At 47.6% G+C, this 27,705-nt stretch overlaps 1 protein-coding gene across 1 annotated transcript; it reads left to right on the top strand.

Moving 5' to 3' along the window:
- The first annotated feature begins 97 nt into the window (after positions 1-97).
- POFUT1 (protein O-fucosyltransferase 1) lies at positions 98-27,406 on the top strand. Its single transcript, XM_080814290.1, has 7 exons — positions 98-343; positions 1,988-2,109; positions 7,510-7,692; positions 9,060-9,172; positions 18,655-18,847; positions 21,080-21,322; positions 23,772-27,406. Exons 1-7 carry the CDS (start codon positions 211-213, stop codon positions 23,958-23,960), a joined length of 1,176 nt encoding a protein of 391 aa, XP_080670416.1. The 5' UTR covers positions 98-210; the 3' UTR covers positions 23,961-27,406.
- Positions 27,407-27,705: the final 299 nt, after the last annotated feature.

Below are 27,705 nucleotides of genomic sequence, written 5' to 3'. Positions count from 1 at the left end.
GCGGTGCATTGTGGGAGCCGCGCGAGCGGGCGCTCGGGCCGTGGAGGGGGCGGTGCCGCGGGCTCTCTATGGTCCCGCCCGCCTGCCGGCTAGAGCGGCCGGGGCGGCGCGCGGGCGGCGCGTGGGGACCGCCGGGAGCGGGGCGGACGCTCGCGCCCCTCCTTCTCTCCCCGCCTCCGCATCGCGGCGCGCTTGGGCTCCGGAGCCGACATGGGCGCCGCCGCGTGGGCATCGTCGCCCGTGCTGCTGCGTGTGTCTCTCCTGCTGCTGATTCTGCCGCTCCCGGGGCTGCCTGCAGGCTCCTGGGACCCGGCCGGTTACCTGCTCTACTGCCCATGCATGGGTAAGGCCTCCCGAGCCCTCTTCTCAAATGGGGAAACTGAGGCCCAGAGAGGAGAACGCCCTCTTCTGAGGCACCCACAGATATCTTGACATGTCCAGGAGAGAACCGCAGCGCGGGCCATGGCCTGCTCCTTGCCTCTCTGCCTCAGTTGCAACGGCCCTGAGGGGTCTCTGTGTCCAACCTTCCATTGGCAGATGAGGAAACCGAGGCCAGGAGAGGTTATGTGTCTTGTGCAAGGTCTAAGCCAGCCCAGACTTAAGTAAATGGAATTAGTGGGACAGGACTTAGTGTCACTGACTCAGCCTTGGCTCTGGACGATTCTTTCATCGTTCAACAAATATTTATAGGACCCCTACTCTGTGCCTAGCCCTGCTTTCTTTTCTGGGGATACGACAGTGGTAAGACAGAAAATACCATGCCCTTGTAGAACCTTCATTTAAGCTGGGAAAGACAATGGAAGATACAATGGGCAAAAGATACAATAAAAGATAAAGCATAAGTAATTATACATAATGTCTTAGAAGAGGATGAACACTATGGGAAAATAAAATAGAAAAAAGTAAGGGAGAATCTAAAAGCTGCAATTCAGATGGGATGGTGGATCGTCATTGTAAAAGTCATTCCTTCTTAAAACCCTCCAGACTCCAGACCCTGCTGATTTGGCCCTCTGCCCGTCATTACCACCACTCCCTCCTCCCCAGATCCCCCAGCAGCAGCCACTCTTATTCCCTCTCTATTCCTCATACATTCTCAGGCCCTGAAACCTGCTATTCCCTCTGACTGAAACACTTTCTTCCCCTTCACTCCTGCCAGGTCAACTCCTTTTCATTCTCAGGTCTCAGCTTAAATGTCACCAGAAAGGGCTTTGCTGACCTCAACACCAATCTCCACCTTACTGTTCTCTATCACCAACCTTTTTCCATTTCTTCCTTGAAATTATCAGAATTTACCATTATATCCTTGTTTACCACTATATACTTGTCTCTCTAGCTGGATTGTGAGTGCCTCTAAGGGAGAGACCTTATCCTTCTTGCTGAATCCTATATTCCAGCACCAAGCAGAGACCCTGGCACATTGTGGCTTCTCAATATTCGTGGAACGGATGAATGGATGTCATGCTGGGGATAACAAAAATAATCAGACAGGGTTCTTGCTCCTGAGGTATTCACAGGCTGAAGTAAGAGCCAGTACAAAGGCCAGGAAGTGGGAAAGGACATTTGAGAAAAAGTGAACTATAAATAGCTCCAATCCAAGATGGGAGGCAGAGAAGGGGATTGAGTATAGCAGAGGGTTGGCGAAGTGATTCTGGTGAATGAGGCATTAGAGTTGCCCCTTCATGCGCAGATGAGTGGAGATAGAGGTGGAAGGGCACCCCTGGATGAGAGAACAACAGGAGCAAAGGCATGGGGTCAGGATGGGAGGTGGGAAATGGCAAGGAACCTGGAGCGGCTGAGGCAGAAGGATAGGGGCCTTGAGTGTCAGACCCAGTAGGATCAGTCCAGACTTGATCCTATCCTGCCAGCTCTCCTGGCTCTCCTTGGTGTCCTGGCCCTCCCCACCCCTGGCCCTGCAACCTTTCCAAATACTGCGTGCCCCATGCCCTTGATGCCCTAGGCCTCACCTCAACCACCATATACCATCCAGGGCGCTTCGGGAACCAGGCTGATCACTTCTTGGGCTCCCTGGCTTTTGCAAAGCTGTTGAACCGCACCTTGGCTGTACCCCCTTGGATTGAGTACCAGCATCACAGGCCTCCCTTCACCAATGTGAGTACCTCCCACTGGCCTTAGCCCTTATCCATCCTGCCCCAATCCTGCTTACTTCCTCTTGACCCCAAGTCCTTCTCTGGCCTTTACCTCCTGCGCCTCTGAACCTTCCCCAGTCACCCCAAACTCTCTTCCCTGGCTAACTGGCTAACTTATCCAGTGCCTTCTGTGTGCCAGGCACTGTTCTGAGCACCGCAGGAGGACTAGCTCTTTTCTCCATCATCATATTCCTATGAGGAAATGGGTTTTAAGAGGTTAGGTAACTTGCTCAAGGTCACACAGCTTGTGAATAGTAGAGCTGGAACTCAAGCCCATGTCTGTCTAACTCCAGAACCTGTGATCTGAACCTAAAGCTCTATTTCCACCCCTGGTTGAGCCCACTCTTTGCTCATCCCGTTAGTCAAAGGGTGATGGGTGCTATTGTCAGTTTGAAGGAGAAACTGAGGCATAGGTTAGTTAATACTGTGTTCAAGGCCACAAACCCAGGCAGTCTCGCTCCAGAGCTGTCTTGCTCTGGAGTATCCACCATCATGGTGATACTCAACATCCTCTAATTTTTTGCTTTTTCTTTGTATCTTCCACTGACCCTCTGTGATCCCATGTCTGTCTTTGTTCACACTATATCCCCAGGGGCCTGGCAGTAGGAACTAAACTAATCTAATGCACTGACTTTAAAATTTTTAATAAACTTTAAAAAACTACATTTTTATGTACAAAACTGTATTTCATTCTTACAGCCTTTTCTCTGAGTAGGTATTATTATTATTATTACTATGCATGCCTATATTTAGAGAGGTTTTTATCAGTTAGAGGTGAAAAGTCAGAGAACCGGAGATTGTAGTTTGTCTTTGCCACTTAACTAGCCATGTAGCCTGGACAGAGTACTTGATCTCTTTGTGCCTCAGTTTTCTCATCTGTAGAAAAGGCTTCTAGTAATGGTGGCTACCTTCCATCATAAGTTAGCAATTGTAGCATGCCTTGAACATTGTATGCCTGTCTCTTAGAACCAATAGTTAATCAATGCAGAGTGCTTAGGATATAGGATGTTCTCTGTAACTGGGAGCCATTGATGTGCTGATTTTCTTTTTTAAGATTTTATTTATTTAGGGGTGCCTGGGTGGCTCAGTGGGTTAAAACCTCTGCCTTCGGCTCAGGTCATGATTCCCAGGGTCCTGGGATCGAGCCCCACATCGGGCTCTCTGCTCAGCAAGGAGCCTGCTCCCCCTCTCTCTCTGCCTGCCTCTCTGCCTACTTGTGATCTCTGTCTGTGAAATAAATAAATAAAATCTTTAAACAGTTTATTTATTTATTTATTTGACAGAGATTACAAGTAGGTGGAGAGGCAGGCAGAGAAGAGGAGGAAGCAGGCTCCCTGCTGAGCAGAGAGCCTGATGTGGGGCTCGATCCCAGAACCCTGGGAATCATGACCTGAGCTGAAGGCAAAGGCTTTAACCCACTGAGTCACCCAGGTGCCCCAATGTGCTGATTTTTTGCACTCACTATTATATTTTAGACATTGTCTGTCTCCTTCTGCCTTGTTTTCTTTCTCTCGCCTTGCCTTCTCAGCCAAGAATCTTTCTGAGTCTCTATTTCTTGCTTTGTATGGGTTACTCAACCTATCCCATTAGGCTCACCTTCCCCATTGGGACTGTTCTCACAGAGGCCACCAGGGACCTCAGAATTGCCAAATCTATAGGTCATTTCTTAGTCTTACAGCTGTCCTCCCAGTGGTACCTGGGCCTGTGAGCCTCTCATTCCTACTCTCCTGTCTTCTAAGACATAGCCTGTTTTCTGCTTTAGCCCTCACCACTCAGCATTTTCTTCTTTGTGCTGGAAGTGGGGCTTCTCTCTCTCTACCCACTGTTTAAATATGGGTGTGCCTTGGGGCGCCTGGGTGGCTCAGTCAATTAAGCATCCAACTTTTGATTTCAGTTAAGATCATGATCTCATGGTTGTGAGATTGAGCCCCAAGTTGGGCTCTGTGCTAGGCGTGGAGCCTGCTTAAGATTCCCTCTCTCAGGGCTCCTGGGTGGCTCAGTGGGTTAAGCATCTGCCTTCGGCTCAGGTCATGATCCCAGGCTCCTGAGACTGAGCCCTGTGTCGGGCTCCTCGCTCATCAGGGAGCCTGCTTCTCCCTTTCCCTCTGCCTGTTGCTCCCCCTGCTTGTGCACACTCTCTCTCTGTCAAATAAATAAATAAAATTTAAAAAAAAAATTCTCTCTCTCCCTCTCCTTCCGCCCCTCCTGCTACCCCCACCCACTCCAGATATGCGCTCGCTCACACTCTCTCTCTCTCTCAAAAATAAATAAATAAGTAAAAATAAAAAATAAATGTTGGTGTGTCTCCTCGTTCTGTTAGCTTATTAGCTATGTGACCTCAGATGAGTTATCTAGAGTCTGTCTGCCTGGGTTTCTTCGTCAGTAAACTGGAGATGGTTTATGTTCCCACCTCTTAGAATTAGATGAGCAAGTCCATGAAATGTGATGAATACAGCACCTGGCACTAAGTCAGCACTCAATAAATATTAGTTGCTATTATTATCATCATTTGTTTCGCTGTAAATTTCTGTTGAGTCCTGTGACTTTCACTGTTCTCCACATACCTCCCAATCTTATCTGTGGCCCAGACTCTCCCCTGATCATAGCCTGTGTTTCTAATTCCTAAGTCCTTGAGTCTACATGGATGTCCCAGAGATACCTCAGATGCACAAAAAACTAAACATGGCATCTTTCCCTCTCAAACCTGTGTCACTGCCTATATTCCTAGCCTTAGTTTATGTTACCTCCATTCACCTGGATACCAAGCCAGGAACCTAGAAGTCATCCTAATTGCCTCCTTTTACTCTCTACTCCACGTTCCTTTACCTCTCCTAAGCTGTCCATGCCCTCCATCTTCACTTGGACTTAATGCTCAAAAATACACGTTGAGTGAGTACTTGAACAAATAAAAGGACCATTGCAGTAGCCTCCTTAGTCCTCTTCCTCCCCTAAGCTTACCATCCATTTGTTCTCTCCTCTTCCACCGGAGTGATCTTTCTAAAAGTCAGATCTCTTATTATTTCTGTTTAAAATCCCTCAGCAAGAGGTGCTTGGTGGTGCAGTTGGTTAACCATCTGACTCTTGCTTTCAGCTCAGGTTGTGATCTCAAAGTCATGAGACTGAGCCCTGTATAAGGCTCTGTGCTCAACTTGGAGTCTGCTTGAGGTCTTCCCTCTCCCTCTTCCCCTTCTGCTCATGTTCTCTCTTTCTCTCCCTAAAAGGTAAATAAATAGGGGCGCCTGGGTGGCTCAGTGGTTTAAGCCTCTGCCTTCGGCCCGGGTCATGATCTCAGGGTCCTGGGATCAAGCCCTGTGTCGGGCTTTCTGCTCAGCGGGGAGCCTGCTTCCCCCTCTCTCTCTGCCTGCCTCTTTGCCTACTTGTCATCTCTCTCTCTCAAATAAATAAATAAATTTTTTTTAAAAAAGGTAAATAAATAAATCTTTTAAAAAATTAATAGGGGCACCTGGGTGGCTCAGTGGGTTAAACCTCTGCCTTCGGCTCAGGTCATGGTCTCGGGGTCCTGGGATCAAGCCCCGCGTCGGGCTCTCTGCTTGGCGGGGAGCCTGCTTTCCCCCCTCTCTCTGCCTGCCTCTGCCTACTTGTGATCTCTCTGTCAAATAAATAAATAAAATCTTTTTAAAAAATTAATAAAATCCCTCAGCAAGACCTTGTTGCTAATAGTTAGATTTCCCAAATTCTGTTTGTTGAAATGCCAAAGGCTCATGAAGGAAGGGGGCAATGGTTAAATCAGTTTGGGAAATTATAGTCTCAATTTCCCATCCTCCAAAATTGGTGATTCAGAATACACATTAGCATATGGAGAAGTCCTGTAGTAAAGAAATCAGCGTAAAAAGAAAAAAAAAAGAAGTCAGCATAACACAGCATTTCCCAGGTCTGTTTAACTCCAGAACCTTTGCATTCCAGAACTCTTTATCCCCATGAACTAGTGGAATATGCTTGGGAACCCTGACCTATAGGATAAAGTCTGAATTTTTATTCCACGGTATTTATTTATTTAAGATTTTATTTATTTATTTATTTGTCAGAGAGGGAGAGAGAGAGAGCACAAGCAGGAGAGAGGCAGGCAGAGGCAAAGAGAGAAGCTGCCTTCCCGCTGAGCAAGGAGCCCGATGTGGGACTTGATCCCAGGACTCTGGGATCATGACCTGAGCCAAAGGCAGCTGCTTAACCCACTGAGCCACCTAGGCATCCCTATTCCATGGTGTTCTAAGAATTTTTTTTTTTAAATCCAGAAAACTATAGGGATTAATACAATCACCATCCATGTACCCACCACTAGATGTGATCATCATTTAACATTTTTTCTTCTTTGGTTCATCTTTCTTTTTTTTTTTAATAAAAGAAATAAAATATTACAGATGAAGTTGTAAAAAGCTAAAGTCTCATGTGGCTCCCAAGGCTAGTCCCACCCCCTCCTCCCAGCCCCAGAGGCAACCCTTGTTGTAAACTTAATGTCTTCAGTGTGACTTCTTTTGAGTTATTTCTTGTACTTCTGCTATGGCATTGAGCGTACCTGTACCCATCTCCCAGTGCAAAGTGGAAGAGCTTCTGCAGGGAAAATACACAGAGGTAGAAGGAACATTTTAAATTCTCGGTAGATGCTGCAAGATCACATTCCAAAGTGATTGTTCCAGAATGTTCATTTCGACTACCAGCCATATGTAGCAGCCTGTTTCCCCGCTTCCTTTCTAATAAGTAAAGTTAAGCTTTTAAATCTTTGCTGGTCTAATAAGTGAGAAGTGTTCTTGTTGTAATGGTGACTTGCATTTTTCTAATTACTAGTGAGTTTATACATCTTTTTAGTGTTTTGGCTATATGGGTTTTCTTTGCTGTGAGTTGTTCACTTCTGTCCTTTGCTCGGGTTTTCCCTTACATTGTTTGTCTTTTTTTCATCTAGATCAGCAAGTGTTTTTGAACATAAAAGATGTCAACTATTGCTTCGTTAGTTTGCAGATCATTTCTCCCAGCCTTTTTTCTCTTCTAGCTTTGGTGTCCTTTTCCAGAAGTTTTTCCATTGGCTTATAGTCTGAGCAATCTGGATCTTGGAGTGTATGGTTTTAACTAATGTCTTTAAAAGAGTCACTAAAGGGGCACCTGGGTGGCTCAGTGGGTTAAACCTCTGCTGTCGGCTCAGGTCATGATCCCAGGGTCCTGGGATCGAGCCCCACATTGGGCTCTCTGCTCAGCAGGGAGCCTGCTTCCCCCTCTCTCTCTGCCTGCCTCTCGCCTACTTGTGATCTCTGCCTGTCAAATAAATAAATAAAATCTTTAAAAAAATAAAAAATAAAAGAGTCACTAGGATACTGAGGAGATGCCCCTCCTTTTGCACCTTTTCTTGTAGCTCCATGTGTCCTACCAGAAGTACTTCAAGCTGGAGCCCCTCCAGGCTTACCATCGCGTTATCAGCCTGGAGGACTTCATGGAGAAGCTGGCACCCACTCACTGGCCCCCTGAGAAGCGGGTGGCATACTGCTTTGAGGTGGCAGCCCAGCGAAGCCCCGATAAGAAGACATGCCCCATGAAGGTAGGTCTGGGAGACCTTCTCTGCCTGCTGTATGTCCTCTAGGCCCCTGAAACACTGTGGCAGCACTATGTGGGGAAAGGCACTAGAAGGGCTTGGAATAGAAAGACGGAGATTTAAGTCCCATTTCCAACATTCATCATCAGTGTCAGTTGGGGCAGGGGATCTTGATTCCACTGAGCCTTTATTTCTACCTGCGAAATAAAGACAACAATCCCTGCTCTGTCTCATTCATAAATGTCACGAGGGCTAGCTACAAAATTGTTTATAAACTGTAAAGTGCCACAGGAGTAATAATAACTAATACTTTTTTTTTCCCAGACTGGGAGAGAAAGTGGGGGGAGGGGCAGAGGGAGAGGGAAGGGAGAGGGAATCTTAAGCAGCCCCCACGCCTAGCACAGAGCCCAACTTGGGGCTCAGTCTCACAATCATGAGATCATGACCTGAGCCAAAATCAAGAGACACACTTAACCAACTGAGACACCCAAGTGCCCCAAATGATAACTAACACTTCTATGGGACTTACTACATGCTGGGTGCTATGCTAAGTGCTTTACACATATTAACCCACTTAATCTTCAAACTGTTCCATGAGGAAAGTACCATTAATATCCCCATTTTATAGAGAGGACACTGAGTGCAACATAAAGTTTCAATATTTTGCCCAAGGTCACATAGCAAATAAGCTTGGATTCAACCCTAGGTAATTTGGCTCCATTATCCACCCTCTTAACTTGCATACTTTCCTGCCTTTCAGCAGGTAAATAAGAAACAGTCATGTTTTATCAGGAGAAATTTGTAATTTTCTGCCACTTTGGGAATAAGACGATCCCCAGTGTGTCTTTCAGTGCTTATACTGAAGTCTAGGGAGGGCAGTTGAAAGAGCCATGAAATTTGAGAACGGAGGCTTGACTTGTAGCCACGACACTGTCCTCACTTGCTGTGTGACCTTGGACAAGGGTCTTAGCCTGTCTGGGGCCTGGTTTCCGTTTTTTGAAAATAAGGGCATTGTGTTAGCTGGTCCTGAAAGTCTCTAAAGGTCTAGTCCAAGATCTAAAGCCCAAATTCAAGATCCACTTCCTTCCTCTACCCCCACCAGTGCTGCACGGTCAGTGGGATGCGGCATGTCAGTAGAAGAGACTCCTTTAGACACTGTGAGGAACATTAGAAGGAAACCAGACTGGAGGCTGAGCTGCTCTCCTCAGTCCCCAGCTCAGGATTTATAAAGTGACATTCCTATTGGGCCATCTTATGAGGTGTTTCAACCGAAGTCTAGTCGACCAGGGTTCCCCCACCAACAATTCCTTGGTCCCATCCCCAGAGGGCTTTCCCTCCTTCTCAGTAAGTCTTTGATCTCTCTCTTTCTGCAGGAAGGAAATCCCTTTGGCCCATTTTGGGATCAGTTTTATGTGAGTTTCAACAAGTCTGAACTTTTTTCTGGCATTTCCTTCAGTGCCTCCTACAAAGACCAGTGGATCCAGAGGTACTTGGAGGGGGCAATGTTGCTGGGTTTAGGGGAGGGGCACGGGGCCCCTGAGAAGGCAGCACCTTCCTGGCCCTCTCCCTGCACCGCTCTCCCCCCGTGCCACACCCTGATGTTTGAGAACAAAGGTACAGCCATTCTGTCTGTTGAACTTGGGATCCTGTGTGATCTTTTCCCATCTCAACGCCTGACACGGTTAGACGTTGACCTGCCACAAGGTTGAGCAAGAGTTTATCGACCGATAAAGGATGTCATAAAAAGAATATTGTGCAGTCACATGGGTCTCGATTTCCTCCTCTAGGCGTGAGAATCACTCCCCTGTTACCTTCCTCTTTGCAAGGTGAAAATTGGAAGCAGCTTCTTGAGAAAAGCCACTTCGGGTACAGACTGAGAAGTGATGTCATCCTGATAATAATTGGATGTGCTTTATTAATTGCACTCCAGTAAGCCCTATTAAAAAAAATAGGTTAGCAGGGCACAGGCACAGGCTGTGAAATATTTATAGGGCGTCTGTCACATATGAGACATAGTGCTCAAAGGCCAGAGGTGATATATAAAAATGAGGAAGATCCAGCTTCAGCCTTCAGGGATCCACAGGCTAGTTATAATGATACTAATGAACAGAGTGCTTTCGCCTTGATGCTATAGCCTGGCAAGAAGGAACGTGGGCTTGAAAGTCAGACGTGGGTTCAGGGCTGTGAGGAACATAGGAATTCATACGTGGTCATAGGCTCGGCGTTCTGTAGACCAAGGGTAGGCTGAGGTAGAGAAAGGAGCCTGTGCTTAGGATCAGACAGACCTGGGATCAGACTCAGCCCTGTCCCTCTCTCTCAGGAGACCCTGAGCAGCCTCTCCAGCTGTCTGGCCTGAATCTTCTCATGGTTGACTGGAAGGAGCCCTGTGGCATCTGTCTCCTAGGGCATAGAGCGCATGGTTCATAGTAGGGAGCCAACGAATATTAGCTGTTAATATGATTATTCACATGCTTTATTTCATATAAAGAGAAACTTTGAGAAACTCCATAAAGTGGGTCTTATGATTGATTTCCATTTGGCAGGTGTGGAAACAGCTCAGTGAGGTAAGATAACTTGCCCAGGGTCATCCAGCTGTTGAGACAGCATCTGCAGGCCAAATGTAACTCTTTAATGTGTATTAAGCTGCTGTTTATTTAGTGCCTACTGTGTACCAAACACCGTTCTAAGCTTTCATTTCACTATGTAAGTCTTCTAAGGTGATAACTCACTGGATCCTTCCACAAGTCTGTGCAACAGGAGTTACTGTTGTCTGTGCTTTACACGTGAGGAAATTGAAGCAAAGAGGAGTGAAGTCTCTTGCTCAAGGTCACACAGCTTGAAGTGGCAAAGCTAGGATTTGAACCCAGGCAGTCTGATTCTGGAGCACCCTTTTTTTTTTTTTTTTTGAAGATTTTATTATTATTTTTATTTATTTATTTTATTTTATAAGATTTTATTTATTTATTTTTTTGACAGGGATCACAAGTAGGCAGAGAGGCAGGCAGAGAAAGAGGAAGGGAAGCAGGCTCCCTGCTGAGCAGAGAGCCTGATGCTGGGCTTGATCCCAGGACCCTGGGCTCATGACCTGAGCCGAAGGCAGAGGCTTTAACCCACTGAGCCACCCAGGTGCCCCAGGAGCACCCATTCTTAATCACCTTGGACAGTAGCTGTGCCTGTAACAGCTGCTAATTCCCTTTGGGAATTCGGGAGCTACTGAGGATACTCAGTCAAGGCAGGTTCTACTCGTCGCTCGTGGCTGATCTCTGATGGGCATTTCCGTTTGATCACCTCCTTGTTTTCAGAAGCTGTGGTGCCTGCCATGAAGGACATAAACAGGTGATGTGTGATTGGAGGGCTGAGACCTTGTCTCGGTCAGCTTTGGCTGCTATAACAAAATAGCACAGCCTGGAGGCTCAAACAACATGCTTATTTCTTGTGCATCTGGAGGCTGGGAAGTCCGAGATCAGGGTGCCACCATGGTTGGATTCTGGTGATTTTTGCTTGCTGTCTTTATGCTGTGCCCTCACATGTTGGAGAGAGAGTAGGCTCACTTACAAAGCACTAATCTCATCATGGGAGCTCTACCCTTAGGACTTCGACTAAACTTTATTGCCTCCCAAATGCCCTACCTCCTAATATCATCACTTTGGGGATTGGGACCTCAACTATGAATCGAGGGGTAGGGCGGGAGTGGGACACAAACTTTCAGTCCATGGGAGACCTAAAGAGAAGGAACCATCCATGGGAAAAACTGGAGGGAAGGATAGTTCTTCCTGGTGGGGACATGGAGCATAGAGGCTCTGGAACAGGCTTGGTGTGGTGGAGGGGCCGACAGAAGGCCAGTGTGGCTGGTGCGGAGTGAGCGAGGAGGAGAGTGGGGACCGTTCCGTCATCTGTTACTGCATAATAAGCCAGTTTGGGAGCAGCTCCCAAGCAGCAGGCAGTTATTTCCAAGTTGCCTAGGTTGGCGGTGCTCAGTGAGGCAGTCCTTCCGGTTTTTGGTTCTCCCTCTTCTTTCCGGAATCCCAACTGTGCAAAGTTTCCATCCATGTTAAACATCTCACTTCTTGGTATAAATATCCTTTAGAACCCACCACAGATTTGGTGGGAGATTTTTAATTTTTTTTTGAGATTTCTAAATTTTTAATAAGAGAATTACAGGGGCTCCTGGGTGGCTCAATTGGTTGGGTGACTGCCTTCGGCTCAGGTTGTGGTCCCAGGGTCCTGGGATCTAGTCCTACATCGGGCTCCCGGCTCCATAGGGAGTCTGCTTCTCCCTCTGATCCTCTCCTCTCTCATGCTCTCTCTCACTCTCTCTCTCTCAGATAAATAAATCTTTAAAAAAAAGAGAGAGAGAATTATATTTACTCGTAATCCACTCCCCCCTTCAAAAAACACTCTTAGCAGCTTGATGTATGTACTTCCATCCTCCACGTACTTTTATACGCACCTGTACAGATTAGCTTAATGTGAAACTACTGGGTGTAGTTTGTAATTGAGTATTACTTAACTGTCTTTTCTGAGGAGGAATTAATCTCAATATTTATCGGATTAGAAAATACTGCTGGCAGGATCAGTTCTAAACATAAACACAAGATTTCAAAAAGTGGTTACCAGGGTGTGTTTGTCTGTGTGTGTGTGTGTGTGTGTGATTTTGTTATTTTTGTGACCACTGTTTTAAGCATACATTCGGTCCCATTAAGGACTGTGCCGTGTTGTGTACAGCCATCACCATCTTCCATCTCCAGAACATTTTCATCACTCCAGACAGAAGGTTTGTACCCATTAAACAGCTTCTCCCCGTTCTCCCACACCCCCCCACCCCATCCCTCTATTCAACTTTTCTGTCTCTGATTTCTGTCTCTGCCTATTCTAGGTCTCATAGAAGTGGAGGGATATGATATTCGTTTTTTTGTGTCTGCCTTATTTCACTTAGCATACTGTCTTCTGGTCTCATCTGCATTGTGCTGTGTATCAAAATTTTAGTCCTTCTGAGGCTGAATAGTTCATTATGTGCACAGACCACATTTTGTTTAGCTATTCATCTGTTGATGGACACTTGGGTTAGCTGGGCACTTCTTGCTTTTGGTCTGATGTGGTCGCAGTCAGCTGTCAGCGGAGGCTGGAGTCCGGAAGCCCAGCTGGGCTGCATGTCCAAGAGAGCTCGCTCATGGCTAGCCGGTAATGCTGGCTCTCTTCGGGGAGCTCAGTTTGGGCAGTTGGTTGATGTGAGTACACTCGGCCTCTCCATGTGGCTTGGACTTCTGACAGTATATCAGCCAAGTTCTGAGAGGGTATAACCAGGGAGTGAATGTTTCCAGAGATGGGAAGTAGACGCTGCTGGCCCCTAGAACCTGGGCCTGGTGACTGGGACAGAGTCACTTTTGCTTCATACAGTTGGGAGGGAACATAGAGCCCACCTAAGAGGGGAGATTTGAAGAATTAATCTTTTACACAGGTGCAGAGCTTGGAGAAGAAGTGGCAGGGGTCAGACCACACAGGGCTCTGTAGGCCCTGGAGAAGCAGGCTGATAAGAAGCCTCAGTGCTTTGTAGGAGGGAGCTGGAGATTGTATATATTCTAAACATTTTCTAAAATAGTGGACACTCGCTTGTTGTAGAAAGGTGTCCTTTGGGGGCACGGGTATGGGTGTAGGGAGAATGGCATTGGAAAGAGCCAGGCTCTTCCCTGGCTCACTGCGGGATGAGATATATTGCTTCCCTTCTCTGGCCAGCATTCCATCTATAAAATGAAGAGGGTGACCAGGGTCTGTGGTTTCTGTACTGTTCCTCAGTTCTTGAGAAGGGCCTCTAGTGCCATGAGGCTGGCAACGCAGGGCCAGCTTGGAGGGGCTCAGGTTCCTTCCCACCATCTTTAACCAGTAATCCTCTTGTATATCAACAAAATGTTTGGATGGCCACAGGTCTAGGTATAACAGCTTAATTTAAGCTACATGTTATAGAAAACCCCAAATAGTAACAGATTAAGAAGAGAGAAATGTATTGTTTTCTTAAGGTGGAGAAGTACTGGGTCTGCAACCCGCTCCTGGATGGCAGCTCCATTGTGTGGTCAGGGCTCAGGCTCCCCACCCCGACCTAGCCATCCCAGTACCAGCTTTTATCTTCATTGTCTTCTCACAGGGCTGATGAAACTTTAGCCATTACAACCTTGCCCCAGGCAGCTGGAAGGAGAAAAGGGCAGAAGGGGGGCACAGCCTCCCCTTTTTAAGGAACCTTTCTACAAGTCCCATGTAACCCTCTTGCATCTCGTTGGCTAGTTCCTAGACACATGGTCGCCGTACCTTAACTGTGAGAAGTACAAAGAAATCTCTCTTTGGGGGCTGCCATGTGTCCAGCTAATTCGAGGAGAACGGGATAAAGAGGCATTTCTTCCCCACTTAGGTGGTTTCTGAGAATTCTTCTAGCTCTGCTGCTTCTGAGTCTGTGAATACCCTGGCAGAGGTTTAATTCAATAGATACTGATCACACATCAAATGTTGAAAGGCCACGGGCCGTCATACTGAACCATTCTCGTGGCATGAAGTTAGCTGGTATTTGGAGCTTTTAGGAAATCCTGACTATCGCCATCATCATTGTCCTACTGCATGAAACCCACTGCAAGTCTTTAGAAATTCATCTTCCTGCTTTACAGACTTGGACACGTTGACCGTGTTCGCTTCTCTCAAAGTTCTCCATTTTGCACGAGTAAGCACAGCAGCGCTGCAGCGGGCACGCCCCTTTCTTCACACCCAGCCCAAACACCTCATTCTACAGACACCTCCCAACTCTCCAAGACCAGCTGCCACTCCCAAGCCCCGGCTCCTACAGGAGGGCTCCCTGTCCCACTTCTTTGCTGCCTTCTGCCCACTGATGCGCTCCACAGCCATCTCCCCTGCTCCACCGCCAGCCCTTATCGTTACGGAGCTCCCAGGCTGCAGCCTTCCTCAGAGGCCATAAACAGGTGACATGTAATTGGCAGGGTTGGGACCAGACTGCGACCTGAAATTTGAGGAGCCATTCCTGCAAAGAGTGGGAGAGAAAGGTAGTCCTTCCTGACAGGGACATTGAGACAAGGGCCTGCCTCCTTCATGTCCCTGCATCCTTCGCACTCAGTGTGGTGTTCACGCACTGCCCCACATGTGTGCTCTGGGCGCATGAGCAGATGCTGCGCGTAGAGAAACCTCAGCTGGGCAGAGGCATCTCAGTAGTTGAGGGGTGGAAGGGAAGAACCCCGGAGGTTCACTGCACCCAGCAGCAAGGGCATATGCCTTTTTCAGCTGGACAGTGACCAGGCTAAGGGCCTGACCTAGGGCGCTCAGGGGCAGATGGAGCTGCTGAGGCTTTCTTTCCAAACAACACCCTTAGCACTCCCTTTCTTTTTTTTTTTTTTTTTTTTTTTGGTTTTTTTTTAAGTACTCCCTTTCTTTCCAAACAGCCAGCACTCTCCTCTCTCATTGGGGGTAAATGAACACATTGGTCTGGGCCTCCTGATGCTCATCAGGTCTGAGCTGATGTCCCAGTGGGGCAGCCACGTACTGATCGGGATATAGGGAGAGGGGATGGACGTTCCGAATCTAGAATTCACCACCGGTTAACTGCAGGTTCTCTCCAAGAGGTCAGAGAGCGCACAGTTCCCGATTTATCCTAGTGTTGCACCGCCCGGGAGATCACAAACTCTGGCTTTCTCCTTTCAAAATCTTCTGAGGTGACGTCAGAAAGGAGTTTGGCCGAGGGCCCGGTGGTAGGTGTTCGGCTCATATGCACTGCTTCTGCTGACCCCTGACAACTTGGCCTGGTGTTTCTGGTAAGACCCATGAATCCTTCTCATTACCTCAATCATTCATTCTAAAAGTATTGATTGTACCCATTGTGTGTTGAGGCCTGTGCTAGGGGCTACAGATCAGAAACAGAGGGCACAGACTGCTTTTGAGGGTCTCACCGATGGCAGTGAGGGAGCTGGGAGTGAGGGACATAGTTAAGAAGACCAGGTTCCAGAGCAGACAGCCTGGATTCAAATCCCAGCTCCACCAATTCCTGGTTGCATGACCTTTCTGTGCCTCCATTTCCTCATCTGTAAAAGGAGAATAACAATAGTGCTTACCTCACCGGGCTCCTGTGAGAACCAAACGCGTTCACACACGTAAAGCAAGCAGAACGTTGCCGGTCACGTAATAAGGCTCAATCTGTGATTCCCATACGTGTACGTATAAGATTATTGTAATGAAACGAGTGTCATGCAGAGCCAGGATGTCAGTGAGCACTTGCTTGTTGCTTCCTTGACACAAGCCCTGGACCAGTGTGTGTGGGAACTGTGGTGAGTGGAACGGCCCAGGCCCCTACCCTCGTGGGCTGGCGGTGGAGCAGGGAAGATGGCTGTGGAGCGCATCAGTGGGCAGAAGGCAGCAAAGGAGAAGTGGGACAGGGAGCCCTCTAGTAGGAGCCGGGGCTTGGGAGTGGCAGCTGGTCTTGGAGAGTTGGGAGGTGTCTGTAGAACGAGGTGTTTGGGCTGGGTGTGAAGAAAGGGGCGTGCCCACTACAGGGCTGCTGTGCTTACTCGTGCAAAATGGAAAACTTAGAAGCTAACATGGTCAACGTGTCCAAGTCTGTAAAGCATGAAGTTGAATTTCTAAAGACTTGCAGTGGGTTTCGTGCAGTAGGACAATGATGGTGATAGTGATAGTCAGAATTTCTTAAGGGCTTTCTATGTGCCAAGTACTGTTCTAAAGTCTTTGCCTGATTAATCCATATAATCTTCTCAAGAGTCCTGCGAGTCAGGAGCTATTATTAGCTCTGTTATACAGATAAGGGAACTGCCACACAGAATGGGTACGTCACCTGTCCAAGTTAGCAGGTGCCATAGTCAACACGAGCACAAGGCCGTCTGCCTCAGTAGCTGGGCCTGTACCATTACAGTGTGTGAAAAGCACACAGAATAATACTTTTTTGTATAAATAGTAAAAGTATAGTCATGCATAAAGCCACTGTATCTTCTGGGAGGAATAAGTAAAGGAGGGAAAGATGATAAGATAGACCTTTTATTTCAGTGTCTCTTTTTTTAAAAATCTGAGACCCAGCAAAGTATTAATATCTGCTAATTTGTGTCATAGGTATGTGGGTTGTAAAGTTATTGTATTTTTCTGTATGCTTTGAGATATTTAATAGCTCTTCATTGAAATTTTTATTGAGGTAATTGTAGATTCACATGTTGTAAGAAATAATACAAAGACAAAAAAAAAGAAAGAAAAGGAAAGAAGGAAGAAAGGGAGGAAAAAAGAAAGAAGGAAACAAAGAGATTCCCAGATACCCTTTACCCAGTTTTGCCCAGTGCTGGCATTTTGCAAAACTGTAGTACAGTATCACAACCAGAATGTTGACACTGATACAATCCACCCATCGTGTTCAGATCGTCCTAGTTTTACTTGTACTCACTTCTGCATGTGCGCGCGTGCCTGTGTGTAGGTCTGTTCAATTTTATGCACATGTAGGCTTGTGTAACCACCACAGTCAAAATACCCAAACAGTTCTAACTTCACGAGGATTCTCTGTGACCAATATATGACTACACCCATGTCCTTAACCATGCACGTGCACACACCACAGGCGCACACACCCCTGATAACCACTAACCTCTTCTCCACTTCTGTCCTCTTCTCCATTATGTCATTTCAGAAATGTTACATAAATGCAATCACAAGGTATGTAAGATTGAGGGCTTGGCCTCTCTCACTCTGCATAGCTCCCTTGAGGGCCATCCCACATTGTCACCTGTCTCAGTGGTTTGTTCCTTGCTGTTGCTGTGTCACATTCCATGCGGGGATGCACCACGGTTTGGTTAGCTAGTCACTTCTTGGACGTTAGAGCTGTTTCCATTTTGGGGCTATCATGAGCAAAGCTGCTATGAGCGTTTGTCTACTGGTTCATGTGTGAATATGGGTTTTCATTTGTTTGGGATAAATGCCCAAGAGGACAATTGCCGGGGCATATGGTAACTGCATTCTGGTTTTACAAGAAACTGCCAAACCGTTTTCCAGAGTAGCTGCGCTGATTTCACAATTTTAAGAAAAGGTCTTTGGCTGACAGAGGGAAGGCAGTCCAGGTCAAGGCAAGAAGCATACAGAGATCTGGAGCTTGAAAGTGCGTTCGAACTGATGGAACCATCAGGCTGTTTCGTGTTGCTAGGACAGACTCTGGATTTAGCTGAAGAGGGAGCACAGGCTCACTCCTCACTCATTCGCTCAACAAATATTCACTGAGCTCTGACATGTGCCAGACACTGCCCTAGGCTCATGGAGGCTCTGCCTTCAGAAGGCTGTGTCCTACAGAAAAGACAGGGTAAGATAATTGCAAAGTGCATAGTGTGCAAGGGGGAAGGAGAGCCTTTGGGAGGGTACGACAGGGGCGTCCACAGATGGCAGGTGCTTTTCATGAGGGCAGGGACCATGCCTGTCTTGTTCTCACCCGGGCCCCAGCACACAGTAGGCAGTCAACCAGTATATGTTAAATGTTGAGCGAATGGCCTCACCCAGTGCGTACACATTCCTTGTGAGCCTGACCTGTCCACGGCCCTCTGGAAGCTGCAGCATGTCCCGGTCCCACCATGTAGGTAAAAGGGCAGAGGCACGGTCCAGACACCCCACCCTGGAGTGAATTACCACACCACAGACTGGAAGCCAGCATGACATACAAAAGGTTGGAATGCTGTACTGTAAATTTTTAATTGTTAAGCAAGCAAAGAGGGTTGTAAATTCCGTGCGGCGGGACAGTATTGTATATGGTGCCTGTTGTCGCTGCCACGGTTCCTTATCAGCCTGTTGGGGTTTCTCAGCCTCTTGTGCTTCTTGCACATTAGAGGGGCCCCTCTGCAGGGTCTGTGGGGCATGGCGCAACACCATCCTTTGTCCTGTGGGGGCGGCGGCCCCGCTGTCTGTGTGTCCTCTGTCTGACTTCCCCTCATTCCGTCTCATGCCCAGATTTTCTGCAAAGGAACATCCAGTGCTGGCCCTGCCAGGGGCCCCGGCCCAGTTCCCTGTCCTGGAGGAGCACAGGCCACTCCAGAAGTACATGGTGTGGTCAGAGGAGATGGTGAGGACGGGAGAGGCCCACATCCGCACCCACCTCGTCCGACCCTACGTGGGCATTCATCTGCGCATTGGCTCTGACTGGGTAATTTCTCCCTTCCTCTCAGGGCTGGCTTGGACGCGTCCCTGATTAGGGCCCATGCCTGTAGGTGTTGAACCCTGAACCCACTGCACCAAGTCCCAGCCAGGGCAGAGAGGTCTCACTCAGCCAAGTCCACAGGGCTATGTTCCACGATCCTGCCTTAGACACATCAGAAATGCGGCTCTCCAAAGTGCTTGCTTGCCAGCCCTCATTTTAACAATTGCCATTTTTGTCCTTATTTTGCAGATGGATAAATAAACATCAGGCTAGACGCCAAGTCAGGCAGCCAGCCAGAGAGAGACCCACAGCCCAGGAGTCCTGTGGTCCAGCTCAGTGTTTAGCCAGTAGACTCTTTGTTGAAAAACAGGCTCTGGAGATTGGGTGGGGCCCCCAAGAACTGAAGATGTCATCCTCCAAATTTGGAGACTGCTTAAATGTGCAGAAACCTCATCAGATTATCTTCTGTGTAAAAATAACAGGAGAACTGTAGACAGTCTCCTTAACTTACATAAGAAGATATATGTATGTGTGTATGTTAGAAATGCTCATCGTTGGGGCGCCTGGGTGGCTCAGTGGGTTAAAGCCGCTGCCTTCGGCTCAGGTCATGATCCCAAGGTCCTGGGATCGAGCCCCGTATTGGGCTCTCTGCTCAGCAGGGAGCCTGCTTCCTCCCTTCTCTCTCTGCCTGCCTCTCTGCCTACTTGTGATCTGTCTGTTAAATAAATAAAAAATCTTTAAAAAAAAAAAAAAAAAAAAAAAAAAAAAAAGAAATGCTCATCGTTGAAAACTTGAAAAATACTGCAAAGGATAGAAATTAGATCAAAATCCACTCTGAGGAGGTACGGTTGACCCTTGAACAACATGGGTCTAGATGGCGTGGGCCCCTGAACATGCCGATGAGGTTTTACAGGGAGGTGCTGTACGTGGGTTTTCTTTTCCTTATGACTTTCTTAGTAACTTTCTCTTGTTTCTAGATTTCTTTATTGTAAGAATACAGTATGTGATACATGTAACATATAAAATATGTGTTTATCAGCTCTTTATGTTATCAGTAAGGCTTTTGGTCTACAGTAGGCTGTTAGTAGCTAAGTTTGGGGGGAGTCAAAAATTATACACAGGGTTTTGACTGCACGGGGTAGGGGATGGCAGCCCCTAGGCCCTGTGTCATTCAAGGGTCAACCGTAGTCACACGTTTATGCACTTGACTCCCTCTCTGCCCTCCTTCCATAAAGAAAAGGAGCGAGGCTCAGAATAACTGGGCCTAGAATATCTTTTTTTTTTTTAAGATTTTATTTATTTATTTGACAGACAGATCACAAGTAGGCGGAGAGGCAGGCAGAGAGAGAGAAGGGAGGAAGCAGGCTCCCTGCCGAGAAGAGAGCATGACATGGGGCTCGATCCCAGGACCTTGGGATAATGACCTGAGCTGAAGGCAGAGGCTTTTAACCCACTGAGCCACCAAGGTGCCCCAAGGGCCCTTAATATTTTATGAGTGGTTTCAGCTAAACCTTTAAGAAACAGTTTTCCATGTATACATGCTAAGAACATAAAAATATGTAAGGTGCTATTTTTAATAAAGCTAGTAGAACACTAAACCAAACTTGGATAAGGTCAGTTCAGAAGGGTAGAGCTCTTTCTCACAAACATAGATGCACAGATGCAAGTAAACTCCAGTAAAATCTTAAAGAGCATACGACACAAGTAAACTTCATACCTGAATGCAACGAAATTCACTATACTAGCACCCAAAGAGGAAAAAATCATATAATCATCTCAATAGAGGCCAAGAAAGCATTTGATACACTCATTCATGATTTAGAAAAAAAAAAAAAGGCAACCTCTTAACCAACTGGGAATTGAAGGGACCCACCTTAACTTGATAAAGCCTATCTCTCCAAAACCCATGGCAAACATGCACTTCATGGGAGCTATCAGAAGTGTTCCCACTGAAGTCAGAAATCAGATAAAGCTGCCCATTATCAACCCCCGCGGTTTAGAATTCTGGAGGTCCCAGATAATGAAGTAAGACGAAGAAAAAAATATTTTGTAGAAAGCCAGTATGCCACTACACAGAGACAGCCACTGTTACTGTCTTGATGTATTTTCCTCTTCCCTCAATACTTTTTTTAAAAACATAGTTGAGCTTCTGTATTGCCTTTTTCCACTCAGTGGCTCTTGCTTCTGGGGTCCCAGGCCCACTGCCGTCTTTAACCCTGTCCCCCTGCAACCCTGCAGAAGAATGCCTGCGCCATGCTGAAGGATGGGACCGCGGGCTCGCATTTCATGGCCTCCCCACAGTGCGTGGGCTACAGCCGCAGCACAGCTGCCCCTCTCACCGTGACCATGTGCCTCCCTGACCTGAAGGAAATCAGACGGGCTGTGAAGCTCTGGGTGGACACGCTGAACGCCCAGTCGGTCTACATCGCCACAGATTCCGAGAGTTATGTGCCCGAGATCCAAGAGCTCTTTAAGGAGAAGGTGTGTATGGTCCCAATGGGGGTGTAAGGGGAAGGGAATTGAAGAAAGCTCCAGGGTGGTCCCACCACTCCCTCTTCATGCTTCATGTCCTCCCGACTTAGATGTCCACCTCTGCTCTGGTTCCTATCCTTCCTTCAAACCCCGGCCCAAACATCTTGGCACCTTCTTTCCAGATTTCCCCGCACTCTTGTAGCTAATATGTCCCTTCTGGAACTGTCACAGGATTTTATCACATCTGCTCTGGAGGCACTGTTGAGTCTGTATGAGGCCAGAAACACGGCCTTCTTCCCAAGAGCTGTGTCTCCTTAAAGGCAGAGTCCAAGGCTGACTCACTGTTCTGTTCCTCAGCGTCTGGGGGCCTTGCCTTCACCAATGTCTAGGACGGTGCCTACCATGGTAGACGCTCAGCAACTCAAATAAGCACGTAAAGAGTGGGCCCTCGGGAGAAATCCAGCGTAGCAGAGAGATTAAAGGCCTGGACTCTGGAGCCAGAGAATGTGGGCGCTACTCGCTGTGCCGTCTTGTGCAAGTTACTTTAGCTCTCTGTGCTTCTGTTCCCTCTTCTGTAAAGTGGGATAGGACTGAGAGCAGTCCTATCTCACTGGGTGGTTGTGAAGATCAGATATGAAGAAACTAAAACAGTTTCAGGACAAAACAAGTCCTCAATAATGTTAGCGGTCACTGATAGTAGGAGTAAGTGACAAATAAAGAGAAGGCTCTTTGTGCTTAGTAAGTGCTCAAGGAAGTGGTGAATAGTATGTATTCAGTGTGTGAATAACGAGTGTGTTTGGTACCGTATCAGTGGAGGGTAGGTAATAAGTAAGTATGTGTCGGTAAAATGACTGAATTAATGGTAAGTGTTCAGTAAGATTTCATGGGTGATTGAAAGCCCTAAATGCTTGCACAGACCTTAAAAGGTTTGTTTTCTAGCAGTGAGAACCCATGGCTTTATGTGAGGGGCCCTGTTCTCCCTTTTACCCCAGACACAGGCTGGAAGCCCTGACTTGGAGAGAAGGTGCTGACGCCGAGCATCCCGGCCAACCTCCCTCCCACCCACTCTTTAGAAGACCCTCAGAGCCGGGAGTTCTCGGGGCTCCTCCAACCCAACCTCTGCATAATCTAGTTGAGGAAACCAAACTCCCGAGAAGGGATAGAATTTACCCAAGAGGTCTCAGAGCTAATTATAGTGGGCATGACACAGAGCGGGTAAGTTTCAGAAAGTAGGTGGAATTGCTCGGGGATTTTGGCCGTGATTAAACTAGTATTATTTCTTTGCTACCATCCACATAGCAAGATGATGATTTTTGTTACATCAGAAATCTCTGTGTGACAGCAAAGCACTTTCAGCCCCAGCTCTGCCCACACCCCCACCTCTGTACTAAGTTGAAGCATTTGGAGAGTCCCAGGGAGTTTTTTTGTGAGTTTTTAGAGTTGGTATATTTGTTACACCTTGAGCCTCTTGCCATTTTCTCTTTCCTTTTCCTGTGCCACGTTCTTGCCTTTCCCCACTCCTCAGCCCCTTTCTCCACGGGCTCAGAGCCCGTCGTTGCTCCTCATTTAAGCTGGGGCCCTGCCGAGCTGGAGATACTGGTAAGTAAGATGTGGTCTTGCCCTGTACAGCTCCCAGTCTAGACTCAGGAAAAGAGACTTCGCAGAACTCTAATATATGCTGCATGAGAGGTCCAGGAGCTCACGTAGGGGCAGGGGCTCACTCATTCACTTGTCCAGTCAGTGGATGTTTATTGAGGCTGGCCCCAGCCAGCAGTGACCAGAAGGCTGCCATAGCCCTAACCCTATCAGGTGCAGGAGACCGATCTTAATCAGAGTAGAAACTACAAACTGAGATGTGTGCTCCAAAGTAAAGGAAGGTGGTTCTGGGAGAATGTAGAGCATAGGACTCTGCCCTAGATCAGGGTCCACAGAGGTGAGACTGGGGCTGCAGAGTGAGGGTTAAGTAAGAATTAACCAGACAAAAAGATGAGCTCTCCAAACAGAGGGAGAGTACATGCAAAGGTCCTGAGGCAGGAAGGAGCCTGGTGGGTAGTGGCGAGAATAAGAGGTAGAGAGGTGACTTGACCAGGGCTCTGTAGGCCCCATTCAAGATTTGTCATCCTCATGTGAAGAGCAGTAGGGCACCATTTAAGAGTATTCAGCTTAGGCCTCCTGGATGGCTCAGTGGTTTGAGCGTCTGCCTTTGGCTCAGGTCATGAGTTCATGTCTTTCTTTGACTCAGCGAGCCCCATGTGCTTCTCCCTCTCCCTCTGCCTCTCCCCAGCTGCTGGACGATACTGCTGCCAGAATGCCCGACCCCAGGTCTTAATCCTCCCTGCCCCACCTTTTGTGTGTGTCACTTCCATACAGGGGAAGAAAGCTGAGGAAGGGTATGGCTGCAGGTCTTGGCCGAACTGGTCAGCACCCTGGTGCAAACCTTCTGCCTTTCCTCCTGTAGGTAAAAGTGGTGAGCCTGAAGCCTGAAGTGGCCCAGATCGACCTGTACATCCTTGGCCAAGCTGACCACTTTATTGGCAACTGTGTCTCCTCCTTCACTGCCTTCGTGAAGCGGGAACGGGACCTCCGGGGGAAGCCGTCTTCTTTCTTCGGCATGGACAAGCCCCCTCAGCTGCGGGATGAGTTCTGATCCTGGCTGGAGCACATAACCGGTCTGAGCTGGTCCCACTTGCCAGGCCTCGCAGCCAGCAGTGTTCCCAGCACTGATTCCCAAGAGTACAAGCTCTTCTGCTCTCCTTCCAGAGACAGAAAAGCATCAGGGACTTCTGGAGGAGGACTCCAACTCCCAAGGCACAGGGCTTTCAGGCTCCTGGAGTTGGAGCATTTCCACTCCCCGTGTGCCTCCTGCTGTTTCTCCTGGGAATTTCGCACACTGGCAAAGCAGCCCAGCCTCTGTCTCTTGGTCTGCCCTGCTCTGAGCAGCCTGGGGGGCTAATCTCTTCAGTGATTTTTTTATAGAGAGAGCAACAGAGATTCTTATAGTTTTAATATGAGATCATGATTACCCAAGAACTCTCCCTCATTTTTAAAAATCAGTGAAGTTCATTAACGTAGATACCTAAAGTGACCTTGAACGAGGATGAGGCCAGGGTTGGAGTGGTTGTATTGACCCTTTTTCCAGATGACCCAAAGTAGCCTTTAGACCAGGCCAGAGCCACCCCTACTGCCTGGCCAGAGCCATTGTCAACCCATCTTCTGAGGCCATTTCCAGGGTTTGGGGCATGAGCGCGCATCTCCATTGTGAACACTATGCAAATGGAAGTTATCAATCAGGCTACTGTGCAGTGCTGTGCAGACACAGTGCTGCTCACATACCACGTTCCAAGCAAGGAGCAAGTGCCATCCAGCAGACCGTCATGGTGTTGCTGTCAGGGTCTCCTAGTGATTGGTGCCTGCCACAAACCTGGCTCCATTGAGATCTTGGCGCACCCAGGGGCCAGGGCTGGTTGGCCTGGCTGGATGGCCTGGCAGCATCCTTCTGAAGCCTGCCTCTCCCCTTTCATCTGTCTCCCACGGGGCCTGGTTGTAGAATTTTGCCATTAAGTTGCTATCCAAGGCCTGTCCATTGAGCCTCCCTCCTGGGGCTGGAGCCCTCCGGCCGTATTCTCACCTGTGCCTGTTGGCTAAGCCTCTGACCGGGTGGGAGATGCCCCAGACCCAGAAGCCATCAGATTCCCAGTCTGTCCCTTCCCGTCCAGGGGAATCTCTGCCAACCCCATGAGGCTTAAGGTATTAAGTCGTGAGTTTCTCTGCTTCTCAGGTGCTGGAGTTGTGATAATCTATGACTCCCAAGACTGTGGTGTTTTGGCCTTGTGGTCCTAAAATTCACATCTAACACCTGCTGGTCTCTTCCCCACCACGTGACTTCCCTTGGCCTTCGATCCTAGAAAGGTGGAGGAAACTGATGTGAGCCAGGCCCAGAGCTCCATGCAGGGCCTCCCCCTCAGGTTCCCTTTGGGAAGAAACACTGTCTTTGTCAAGGCAGAGTAGGCTAGAGGTGGCAGAGCAATAAGGATCTCAAACACTAAAGGTGGCATTTGCTGCTCAGAGCTGCTGCCCAACTGGAAACGGAGAAACTAGAGAAAGGGCTTTTGTGTTTTCCCTCTAGGGAAACCAGTAAAATGTTCTAAATCCTGGGTGGACTCTGAGAGATGACTTGTCTGTCCGGACTTGTTTGCAGGCTTCATTCAGAGGTGCAGCCGCCTATGTACCCCCACCTCCGTGGGGTTGTTGGGAAGGTCTGGCTCATTGGCTGATTTTGTTTGCTGAATTTATTTGCCCATCACAGGCTCACACTAGGCACACAGTTTAGAGTCTGGGGGCTCTAGTGGGCTGTCCAGACTACTTTGGTTAGCACTGGGAGTGATAACAGGTGTATTTCTGGACAAGAGGGTCCGGGGTTATAGTCAGATTCAGTTGTGTCCATAGGCGAGCACTTTGCTCCTCCTCACCTATAAAAATGCTGATAAAACCGACAGGGTTGTTGAAAGGCTCCCATCAGATAAAGCAGGCATAAGAGTACTTTGTAAACTGGAAAGAGCCAAAGGCACGTATATGACTGGTGATTAATTTGGGGGTCTCTTGTCGCACACCTACTCTGTGCCAGGCACTCTGCTTGTTAAATGCTTTATGGAAATTGAGTCCCAACTCCAGCCCTCGGGAGTAGAAGCTGTTACTATCCTTCTCCTTCTGCACAAGGAAAAACTAATATTCAGAAAATTTTCATCATTTTCTCAAGGCTACATAGCCGGTGGTGTTAAGCCGGCATCTGCCCTTCCAAAGCCATGACCGTTAGCTACACACCCTACGGCCACCACCTCACAGGATGCACTTTACACGGGTATGTTTGTGTGTGTGTGTGAGTAGGCCACCGGTGGGAGAACCATCAGCCACTTTAGTTCCCACTGGGCTCCTGCTGTCTATGGGTCTGTCACTGCCAGGAGGTTTTGGGAAAGGAGAGATCCCCCAGGAAAGAAAGCCCACATGAAGCTTACAGTTCTGAGTAGTCAGTCAGTCTACCATTCTCTCATTCAAATGAGCTGCTGTGTGCCAGGCACTTTGCTAGGTACAAGGATTCAGCAGAGAATCAGACAGAACGCCTTTGTTCTCAAGGGATTTGCATTGTATTAAGTATAGGACACAATGAACAAAAGTATCAGGGAGGGTACTGAGTAACTGCTATGGAGAAAAATAAAAGGTATGAGGGAGTTGAGAGAGGGAGCAGTGCTGGTTTAGATGAGGAGTTCACATTAGGCCTCTCTGAAGAGCCAGCAGGAGGGAGGAGGGGACCACTCATTCAGGGAGTTGAGAGAGGGAGTTGAGAGAGGGCGCAGTGCTGGTTTAGATGAGGAGTTCACATTAGGACTCTCTGAAGAGCCAGCAGGAGGGAGGAGGGGACCACTCATTCAGGTACCTGGAGGCAGCACATTCCAGGCAGAGAAAACAGCAGGTGCAAAGGTCCTGAAGCTGAAGTGAGTGAGTGAGTGAGTGAAGCATGCAAGGAAACCAACATGGTTGGAGTATTCAGAGCAAGGCAGGGAACAGATTAGGCAAGGTCCTATATCTTGGAGGGCAGTGATAAAGTCAAGATGTATTTGGAGAAATGGGAAGCCTTTGCAGGATTCTGAATGAAAAGGGTCATGATCTGTTCATACTTTGAAGGACACCCCCCCTCAGCTGCCACATGGTAAAAAGATGAGAGGGGTAGAAGCAAGGATGCAGGCCAGATCATGGGGCTCACACAACGGTCATTGCGTTGAAGATAGTAGAAAGTGGGCAGATTCTGGATATGTAAAATTATTTTTAAAGTTCAAACTTTTTTATTTTTTTAAGATTTTCTTTTTAAGTAATCTCTACACCCAACATGGGGCTCAAACTTACAGCCCCAAGATCAAGAGTCGGATGTTCTGACTGAGCCAGCCAGGCACCCCATTAAATTACAATCTTTTTTAAATATAGGAGTCTTTGTATAGTTTTAATCATGCAGCATAAACAATTTAATGTCTTGTTTTTTACTTAATAGTATATCACATTTTCCGTGTTGGTACATGGCCTGAATAAATGTTTTTAATGACAGGATTCCAGTGATGAGTGTCCCACAGTTTATAGTCCTACTAGGAGAACTTAGTATGTTCCCAATTTTTCCACTATTATTATTTGAGTAATACTTTTATTTGCACTTCTTTTTTCTGTATCTAAAATGTTCATTAAGATAAATTCCCAGAAATGGATTTTAGATCATCAAAGGCTTAAAGATAAAAAATTATTATGGAAGAACTCAAATCTACATAAAAATTGTGAGTAATGAAATGAATTCCCGGGTTGAACGATCCTCAACACTTTACCAGTCTTGTTTCATTTACCATTCCATCCCC

This window comes from Martes martes, assembly GCF_963455335.1.
Source record: "Martes martes genome assembly, chromosome: 9".
Lineage (NCBI taxonomy): Eukaryota > Metazoa > Chordata > Mammalia > Carnivora > Mustelidae > Martes > Martes martes.
The sequence above is the reverse complement of the archived record's forward strand: the minus strand, read 5'-3'. Positions and strand labels throughout refer to the sequence as shown.

Coding starts and splice junctions, on each gene's coding strand:
- POFUT1 (XM_080814290.1), top strand. CDS start 211: ATGGGCGCCGCCGCGTGGGCATCGTCGCCCGTGCTGCTGCGTGTGTCT. Junction 2,110..7,509: donor ACAGGCCTCCCTTCACCAAT/GTGAGTACCTCC, acceptor CTTTTCTTGTAG/CTCCATGTGTCCTACCAGAA. Junction 18,848..21,079: donor TGCGCATTGGCTCTGACTGG/GTAATTTCTCCC, acceptor GCAACCCTGCAG/AAGAATGCCTGCGCCATGCT.